Here is a 10,500-nt window from a genome sequence, read left to right as displayed (position 1 = left end):
CCCCTTTAAGTGTCATAAAGACTTGACAGAAGGAGGAGAGAAATTCCCACAGTCTCATGTTACTTTGCTGTCTTTATTGTCCCCTCAAAAATACTCAAAACCACTTGCTGAGATCACTCAATGGGCATCAAGACTCTAGTATCACACTTTGCTTCACTTTAGACAAATAAACACACACAGGAAAATGTCACATAAATTACAAATAATATTTTATTGTCTAGAGTTGTGTTTTTAATCCTTGAAATCAAAGTTCATATATGGTGAAGTTATTGTGTTTGTGTATAGAAAACAAGAGCAAATTGACTCTGTGGACAACACAGGAGTGACATATATTATGTCTTTCTGGGCGAAGTGCTTCCTTTAAAAGGACATGTCTTACATAAGCAGAGCAGTAACCCTTAGGTCCGGTCCAAACAATCAATCTACGGAGATTCCGCACTGTGCTACAAATTCACTGCAGATTTTACCCCTATACATTGTAAGGGTTAAAGGGGTATTCCGGTATCAGAAAATGGCATTTAAATAAGAAAATCACCTTAAGATATATAATTTACTAATATACTGTTATCAGTAGTGATACTGAATTCAGCATGCTTTTGCGTGATTCACCCCAAACAGGAAGTTGTGTAGTTCATTCATTTTTAATATGGTATTGACTCCAGCTCCCAGGCTCCACTCTGTCTCCCAAGACAACAAGTCATCCTCTGCTGCCTCAGGAGGTGTGGCTCGATCTCGTATCTAAGCTCAAGCCCCACCCCTGAGTGGTGTCATTACCTCTGATCAGCCCCTACAGCCTACATCACTATCTCTATGTCACATACACATATACATACATAAATACCTTTCTTAAGACATATAGGGAGAATGAGTTATGTTTCCTTGTGCTGAACAATGTCATAGGCAGAAGAGCAGACAAGAAGTGCATAGCAGGTGCTGCAAACTCTCTGATTGTGTGATAGTATTGTGTGAACAGCTCTGGGAAGGACGCTGGCAGCATTGCTGTGGGGAGTAAGCAGGGTTGGACTATGATGACGAGCTGTGGGAAAGCAATTGTATTGCTGAGCTACTGCCCAACCAGGAAGTAGAACCAAGAAATACAGGACTAAGACTTAAAAAAAAATAGATTTTTGGTGATTTAATTACTGGAGGAGACAGGTAAGAAATGCTTTATATTTCTGCAGCATTTCTGTATTTTCATATTTTCTTACCTGTTTTCAGAATACCCCTTTCATTTAGAAATGAAAATCTGCAGATATTTGTGCAACAGAATGAGAATGCTGCAGGTTTTAAATCCAGCAACATGCTCTGATTTCCAGGCAGAAGTTCTTCAATACAGGTGCATGAAGTTTGGAAGCCCACCAAAAATCCTCCACATTTGGACCTGACCTTTTATTGCCAGCAAACAATGGGGGAGATTCTCAACAAATTTTGAGCCAAAAAAAAATCTATTTTGCGCCAAAATTTTAGCACGAAAAGTATCGACCACATTTTCAAAGAGCTTTGTGCCGTGGTTTACACTGTTCACGTCAGTTTTGTAAAAGTGGGCGTGTCCACGTATATTATCTGCTTTACATGATATTTTAAAAGGGGTGAGAGTCCAGTTTACATCAAAATTTCACACCGGCTTTTGATGGTGTAGAAATCACAGAAATAGTTGTAGTTTTATTGTTTTTTTTTTCTTTCTTTGTTTTTAGGGGAAAAGGTGTAATTGAAGTAATTATAAAAAAAAACAAAATTATTATTATTATTGAAAAATGTTATTTAATAAATATATATATATATTTTCTTGGTCACTGCACTCACATTTAAGGTCAGAAATGTTTTATTTATACAGTTATCGCTTATCTGGGCACTAATAACCATGGAATATTTCGTGAGATGTTTCTGCCAGAATTTTCTGGGATGTAAAATTTGCCGTAAAAATCTGCAATTTTGGCACCAAACTCAGCAATGTTGGCGCAAAAAAATGTAATATGGCTGCAAAAAAAAGGTGTGAATAATATCGCTATAACAGAAATTTTTTAACAGTAGTTTTTGAGAATCTCCCCCAATGTGTTTTAGGCACTTAATAATACAGTGAGCCTGGCATGTGTCACAGCAACATAAAAACAAGGCTTTTTGTTGGCACACTCTTTGCAAAGGTTTGGCTAAATTCACTATAGTGTTTCAGCCAGAAGTTCTTCCCAAATTCATTTTCCAGATAACAATTTTACCAATCTTAAAGGGGTACTCCGCCCCTATACATCTTATCCCCTATCCAAAGGATAGGGGATAAGATGTAAGATCGCCGGAGTCCCACCACGTTACGCCCCCTCCCATAGACTTGCATTGAGGGGGCGGGGCGTGACACCACACAGGGGCGGAGTAGTGACGTCACGTTCTTCCGTCCCCGTGGTTTGGAGGAATTAGCCTGAGAGCCTCCAGCGCTTCTGGAAGCAGTTACAGGTGGGTGTTGCTTGCTATATTGCGGGGGTCCCCAGCGGCGGGACTCCGGCGATCTTACATCCTATCCCCTATCCTTTGGATAGGGGATAAGATGTCTAGGGGCGGAGCACCCCTTTAAACAAGTGACCAGATGTAAACAGGAACAATCAATAAAATATGTAATCTTACATGGGACATCAGATGTAGTTACATTTCTTTACAACATACAAAAAAAGAATCTTCTACAGCAGAATACAGGTTAGCATATATACAAAACTTACATTATTCACTTAGAAAATGAATTTTATAAATAGCAATAATTTGAAGGCAGAGTCTTTAAGGCATTTGTCAGATGTTGGAAGAGTAGTTATTTTGGAGTAATTTATTGTCTTCCTGTTCCATCCATTAGTGGCTTATAGAAGGTCATTATTCCCAATAGGGCCTATCTCTTGTAAGATAAGGTTGAGGCACTGAAACAAAGCACTAAGTGTGGTACGTCCTTAACTCCAATGACATCAAAAGTTTTCTTACTCTGTATTTTAGGAGTAAAATGTAGAGTTGGTACCTGTATAGTACTCTAACACCATTTCTAGAATACCTTTACCTACTGAAGTCTTATGTCTGATTTTCATGGTACCATTAAAGAGACGTGATCAGTGGTGGAAGCATTTTTATGCTCCCCGTAGATGCTGAAGGCACTTTTCTGCTGGCTAGGAAATCTGTAGGTAGGCTTTCTAACAGGCAGTTTAGTTGCTCCTGACCAAGTTTAATCTTATCATCCAACTCTCTGTGTTCAATAAGAAGGGCGGATTTCATTTTCACAAAATGCTGGTAGTCCTGAAATTGTTCGTTGGTGAGGTAGTTCCCTAAGATGTCTGTTACCAATTTCTCGCGACGATCCAAGTTCTCCTTAAGTTCTCGAGCATCTTCATGCTGTCCGCAGAGCTGCTTTTTCTTTTCAGTCCAGGTATTCTGCAATTTTTTTTTTAACAAGAATAGCATTAGTTATTGAAAGTGCATTTGATATATATAACTGCCTAAATGGAGATGGATACTTATTGACTTGATATAAAGCAGGTTTTTCGTTTGATCTTTCAAATAATGTATAAACCTGGTCATACACATTATAGTTGCCGGAACTTACTTATTTTGGCTGCATGGAGGCCTCTCAACTCTACCCTGACAGCAGATGTCAGGGAAGAGAATGGATGGGAGTGTTGGATTATTACTGCCCAATCCATTTGTTCTTAAAGGGGTGCTCCACCCCTAGACATCTTACCCCCTGTCTAAAGGATAGGGGATAAGATGTCTGATCGCGGGGGTCCCCAGGGGATCTCCCTGCTGCACCCCACGTTCATTTAGAGCGCCCGGTGCAGCGCTGGAAGCTCGTGACATCATGGCCACGCCACGCTTGTGAATTCACAGCCATGCCCCCTAAATGCAAGTCTATGGGAGGGGGCATGACGGCCGTCATGTCCCCTGCCTTAGACTTGCATTGAGGGGGCAAGGCATGACGTCATGAGCCTCCGCCTCGCATCGCTAGTCATCCAGCATGGAGCAAACTTTGCTCCCTGCTGGATGACTGGCGATGCAGGTAGGAGGCATCAGATATCTGGGGTGCTGCAGCCGAGATTGCGGGGGTCCCCAGCAGCGGGACCCCCGCGATCAGACATCTTATTCCCTATCCTTTGGATAAGGCATAAGATGTCTAGGGGCGGAGTACCCCTTTAAGGATATAAACTGCTGCCAGAAAAATCTGGCAATAGCTTTCTCTCCCGTACCCACAGAAAATGCATGCACACTTGGACAAGTTAAGTGTGCATGTGTATTAAGTATTGGGACAGATAGCAGTAGGGTAAATGTTTTGTCAATGGCAATTTAATATGTATGGTCAACTAAAGAGAACCTTTCAGCCCTGTTATGCCTCCTGCGCTGAGGGCAACATAATTTAGTGATAGACATGAAGTTTCCAGTGGTTTGACACTTTTCCCTATATGTAAAGTGGTGTAGGATCAAACACAAAATTCTCCAAAGGAAAGCAGGGATCTAAAATTATATCATCACAAAAACCCAGGACACAAAGGCCGGAGCACAAAACTCCTTTATATTCCCTTCTCTTGTGCTCGATGAAACCAAATTTGTAGGTGACAGGAAACAACATAAAAAAATAGCTTCCCTACACGGTAATGTATTGATGTATTATAGACAGGACAGACCATCTGATAATAATGTAACAAATACAGAGTCTGCAGTACTCCTTATGACTGTGCGTAGTAGAACAGCATTTAAAAACACAAATATTGCCCCCCTCTACATGTTTCAGTGTCAAAGCACCTTCATCAGGATGAACATAAGGAATATGGTGGAGGATCACCTAGAGTTTGCAGCCTGCAGCACACACCTAGCACTGGCAGAAATGAATCCAGAATAACCATTAGGTGCCACTGCCTTCAACCACCAAAAGCATTCACCCCAAACAAATTTCGCATTTTTGGGAAATTTCTGAGCCAATTTAAATATTTAGACATTTCTATTGATTATAAACTAATAGAAACAATATATTAATACATATTAACTTGAATATACTGAAGATCTACTTTAAGTCAACATATTGTAACGATAGTTTATACAGTAGGAGACCAAGTAACTATAGAATGAAGAAGCTTGCATAGAATTAGGCCATACCCAAGAAATTCAATCCCTTGCAGATGACTAAAATAAATATATGTAGGATAATGTTTACCCGTTCTTCAGCACTGACATCTTCTCCTAATGTGCTGAGAACATTTTCCACCTTGGCCAATCGTCCTGAGAGAGACAGTAGAAGATTCACCACTTTGTCCAGATCACCAATGAACATCTTATACTTGTCAAACTCATTGGGCTTGCAGAGATTTTCTATCAGGACCTCCACCTCTTCTCCGAGGCTGTTGTTGAGCTTTATGTCAACCAGAAGACTTTCTTTGGCATGCTTCAGAATCTCAAGTTTATGGTTAAGGCTGGCAATTAATTCAGCCTGTAAATATAAGGGAAAGATGTCATATATCAAGATGCTTTTTATGACCTACAAGCCAACAAAAATCTACAAAAATAAGTATATATATATATATATATATATATATATATATATATATGGTATTACCATAAATTTGTAATTTTCACAAGGGAAAATAGGAAAAAATCCCCCCAAAATTTGTAACCCCATTTCTTCTGAGTAAGAACATAACCATGTGTGGACGTCAAGTGCTCTGCGGGCGAACTACAATGCTCAGAAGAGAGGGAGCGCCGTTGGGCTTTTGGCAAGAAAATTTGACCAGAATTGAAGGCCACGCTTGTTTACAAAGCCCCCATAGTGCCAGAACAATGGACCCCTCCCCCACATGTGACCCCATTTTGGAAATTACACCCCTCATGTAATGTTATAAGGGGTACAGTGAGCATTTAAACCCCACAGGTGTCTGACAGATTTTAGGAACAGTGGTCCGTGAAAATGAAAAATGTAATTTTTCATTTGCTCAGCCCACTGTTCCAAAGACCTGTCAAACGCCAGTGAGGTGTAAATACTCACTGCACCCCTTATTAAATTCTGTGAGGGGTGTAGTTTCCAAAATGGGGTCACATGTGGGAGGGGGGGGGTCCAGTGTTCTGGCACCACGGGGGGCTTTGTAAATGCACAAGGCCCCTGACTTCTATTCCAACCAAATTCTCTTTCCAAAAGCTCAATGGCGGTCCTTCTCTGCTGAGCATTGTAGTGCGCCAGCAGAGCACTTGACATCCACACATGGTGTATTTCCATACTCAGAAGAAATGGGGTTACAAATTTTGGCGGGCATTTTCTCCTATTACCCCTTTTTTTCATTTACACATCCGACTTTAATGAAAAGTCGTCAAACAACTGTGTGGTGTTAAGGTTCACTGTACCCCTTGTTACGTTCCTTGAGGGCTGTAGTTTCCAAAATAGTATGTCATGTGTTTTTTTTGCTGTTCTGGCACCATAGGGGCTTCCTAAATGCGACATGCCCCCAAAAAACATTTCAGCAAAATTTGCTTTCCAAAAGCCAAATGTGACTCCTTCTCTTCTGTAAAAGGCAAAAACAAAAGGGGAGAGCGCTCCATAGCATGATACCACCACTGCAGGGTTCAGATTAAAGTGGTATGAAACCCTTACCGAAGGCGGTTGTGTGGACTCACACACAACAATGGTCTGCGTGGATGAGTAGATAAGCCTGGTCTGCAGCCTCCCTGACCTGGACAAAATTCGACAGGTGAAGACATCCACAGTTTGGCAGGGGATGTCGGTGCTGACCAAGATCGGACACATCTGGTGGGTAAAAAAAATGTTATTCAAATGCAACGTGTTTCACCCCGCTTGCGCAGCTTCATCAGGATACCTGATGAAGCCGCGCAAGCGCGGTGAAACGCTTTGCATTTGAATAAAATTTCTTTTACCCACCGGATGTGTCCGATCTTGGTCAGCACCGATATCCCCTGCCGCCCTGTTGAAGTCTTCACCTGTCGAATCCTCCTCTTCTGAGCATTGTAGTGTGCCCGCAGTGCACTTGATGTTCACACATACTCAGAAGAGATGGGGTTACAAATTATGGGGGACATTTTCTCTTATTACCCCTTGTAAAATTTGGGGAAAAACCAGCATTTTAGTAAAAAAAAAAATCATTTACACATTCAGTTTCAATGAAAAGTCATCAAACACCTGTGGGTTGTTAAGGCTCACTGTACCCCTTGTTACATTCCCTGAAGGTTGCAGTTTCCAAAATAGTATGCCATGTGGTTGTTTTTTTTTTTGCCCCCCAAAAACCATTTCATAAAAACTCACTCTCCAAAATCCCATTGTCTCTCCTTCCCTTCTGAGCCCTCTAGTGCACCCACAGAGCACTTTTCGTACACATATGAGGTATTTCCTTACTCAAGAGAAATTGGGTTATAAATTTTAGGGTGATTTCTCTCCTTTTACCCCTTGTAAAAATTCAAAAACTGGGTCTACAAGAACATGCGAGTGTAAAAAACTAAGATTTTGAATTTTCTCCTTCACTTTGCTGCTATTCCTGTGAATCACCTATAGGGTTAACACACTTTCTGAATGTCATTTTGAATACTTTGAGGGGTGCAGTTTTTTTTAATGGGGTCATTTATGGGGTATTTCTAATATAAAGGCACCTCAAATCCACTTCAAAACTGAACTGGTCCCTGAAAAATTCAGATTTTGGAAATTGGAAAATTGATGCTGAACTTTGAAGCCCTCTGATGTCTTTCAAAACTGAAAACATGTCAACTTTATGATGCAATCATAAAGTAGACATATTGCATATGTGAATCAATATATAATTTATTTGGGATGTCCATTTTCCTTATAAGCAGAGAGTTTCAAAGTAAAAAAAATGCTAAATTTTAAAACTTTTCATCAAATTTGGGAATTTTTCACCAAGAAATGATGCAAGTATCGACCAACTTTTTGCACTAACATAAAGTAGAATATGTCACGAAAAAAGCATCTAAGAGTTATTAAAGGGGTAGTCCGACCGCTGGGGCCCCCTGTGATCTCTCAGTACGGGGGCCAGGCTCTCCAGCCAAATAGCGGGTGTCAACCACCGCACGAAGCGGCGGCCGACACGCCCCCTCAATACATCGCTATGGCAGAGCCGGAGATTGACGAAGGCAGCGCTCCGGCTCTGCTGTAGAGTTTTATTGATGGGGCGTGTCGGCCGCCGCTTCGTGCAGTGGTCAACACGCCCCTTCCCCCGGGCTGTCGGGCCCCGTACAGGAGATCGCGGGGGGGGCCCCAGCGGTCGGACCCCCCGCGATCTGCAACTTATCCCCTATCCTTTGGATAGGGGATAAGTTGTTCACCACTGGACTACTCCTTTAATGCTTAAAATGATAGTGGTCAGATGTGCAAAAAAATGGCCGGGTCCTTAAGGTGAAAATGGGCTTGGTCCTTAAAGGGGTACTCCAGTGGAAAACTTTTTTTTAAATCAACTGGTGCCAGAAAGTTAAACAGATTTGTAAATCACTTCAATTAAAAAATCTTAATCCTTCCAGTACTTTTTAGGGGCTGTATACTAAAGAAAAATCCAAAAAAGAAATGCATTTCCTCTGATGTCATGACCACAGTGCTCTCTGCTGACCTCTGCTGTCCATTTTGGGAACTGTCCAGAACAGCATATGTTTGCTATGGGGACTTTTTCTTGCTCTGGACAGTTCCTAAAATGGACAGCAGAGAGCACTTTGCTCATGACATCAGAGGAAATGCATTTCGTTTTTGGATTTCTCTTTAGTATACAGCCCCTAAAAAGTACTGGAAGGTACTGGAAGATTTTTTTAATAGAAGTGATTTACAAATCTGTTTAACTTCTGGCACCAGTTCATTTAAAAAAAAAAAAAAAGTTTTCCACGGGAGTACCCCTTTAAGCAGTTAAAAAAGCAGCAATTTCATTTTTTTTTATTTTTTATTTTATAATGTTCGTAATGTGTTATAAAGTAGAAGCTTTGTTCTATGGGTTGTTACTAATATAGTGATATTCAATTTACATTGTTTTAATACTTATGCACAATGACGGGTTAATGGTTATAACTTTCCTTTTTTGATATTTATGGTGAAGGCTTTTTTTCAAGAAAAAATTTACTTTTCATTGGTAACATTTTGGGGTACATAGGACTTATTGATTCCCTTTTATTACTAGAGATAATGAACATGAAAGCACAATTTCAGAATTTCTTTTACAGTTTTTATAACTTAGGATGTGTAGTCTGTTTTATTTTAGAACATGGGTCATTGTGTTTGTAGTGATACCAATTTATAATGCTTATTTTTTTATAGCTATTTTTTAATTGGTCTATTAGAAAATACACTGCATGATTGTGATGCTATTGAATTGAAGGATTAGAAAACTTTTTTTTAGATTATGGGTCAATGAAAAAAGGGGCTCCCTACAGAGGTTACATGGAAGAAATTACCTGTTTAACTGCTTGTTTATTCCTCAAGGGGAAATATGTTGGATGTGATCTTTGTCTCTAGTAACAGAGGGTGCCTCCTATGTTATGAATGTCCTCTCAACTCATAAACTAAATCCACTGTACACATGCATGCTGAGACATCATGTTTATTTCAACGAGTAGAGAGGAACAAGATGCTGCCAATCCCCTATGGCTGCAGCTTGTCTCCCAGGGATACACAGGATTGGGCATTTTGAAACCCAACAGGGAAGACTAAAAGTAATCCTGAAAGAACAACAACAAGGAGGAAAAACATGCCAAATAAGGCCGTACCTAGCACCAAAAATAAATAACAAAAAGGTTCCTAAGTTCCAGAGACATACCAAAAGCACACAATTATATATGTCAGTGTCACCCATACTAACTTGTTGGTACAGGCTGGTAGTGCGGGTGACAATGATGATAAGGATACTTATCCCTCATCAATCACTTTGTTTGTCCCTAATTCTTGTTATTTGGGTGGTAGGCTTGGTTCATGGGGGTCACAGCTGCTTCTTTGAGTCTTTTCATAGTCAGGCCAATTGAGGAAGCTGCAGTGGTGACCTTAAAGTGCTCCTGGAGCTCCATCTGTGCACCAGGCCTGTTGCCTGATTATGAAGCATAATGGGTGAACAAGGCCACGGATCGGGGAAAGGTAAATATCATTATCAGCAGGTTAGTGCGAGAGATGCTAATGGCATATTTCCTTAAGAGTACAGTTCTCCAGACACAAAGGGCGCAATAAGCAGGACAAGTAATTCAAACAACTTCTTCCCTATTTAAACAAGTGGTAGTACCAGCCACCCCACAGAGTAGGCAACAAAACGTGTTATTGAGGTGAAAATCTTCAGATTCATATTAGCATTAGTGGTACAGGTTCCTCACAGCCTCACTTGCAGACTGACTCTCAACTAGTTTTACAGCTCAGTAACCAGATGTCTTCAGCACCTGTGCTGATCTGGGTCTTTCATCCCAAAAAATCCAGGCCCGAGAACACGGCTTATTAAAGTCCCAAGCAAGCAAAGCCTTTAGAGTGATTTAACTATTGCTAGATTTCCCATATCTCCCATATCATCCTGAAACCTG

The 10,500-nt window shown here is 40.7% G+C and overlaps 1 protein-coding gene across 3 annotated transcripts in view; it reads right to left on the bottom strand.

The window, feature by feature from the left end:
* Positions 1-223: 223 nt before the first annotated feature.
* The window catches only part of SHROOM3 (shroom family member 3), a 339,127-nt gene continuing 328,850 nt past the window's right edge, over positions 224-10,500 (bottom strand). For all 3 annotated transcript variants that reach the window (XM_056568789.1, XM_056568790.1, XM_056568791.1), the window contains 2 exons: positions 5,168-5,440; positions 224-3,396 (listed from right to left, as the gene is read on the bottom strand). In XM_056568789.1, the coding sequence (XP_056424764.1) occupies positions 3,064-3,396; positions 5,168-5,440 (606 nt within the window). In that variant the 3' untranslated portion in view covers positions 224-3,063. The remainder of the gene's footprint in view (positions 3,397-5,167; positions 5,441-10,500) is intronic.

Source organism: Hyla sarda, chromosome 1 (genome assembly GCF_029499605.1).
Source record: "Hyla sarda isolate aHylSar1 chromosome 1, aHylSar1.hap1, whole genome shotgun sequence".
In the NCBI taxonomy this organism is placed as follows: domain Eukaryota; kingdom Metazoa; phylum Chordata; class Amphibia; order Anura; family Hylidae; genus Hyla; species Hyla sarda.
Note: the sequence above shows the minus strand (reverse complement) of the source record. Positions and strands in the feature narration are given on the sequence as shown.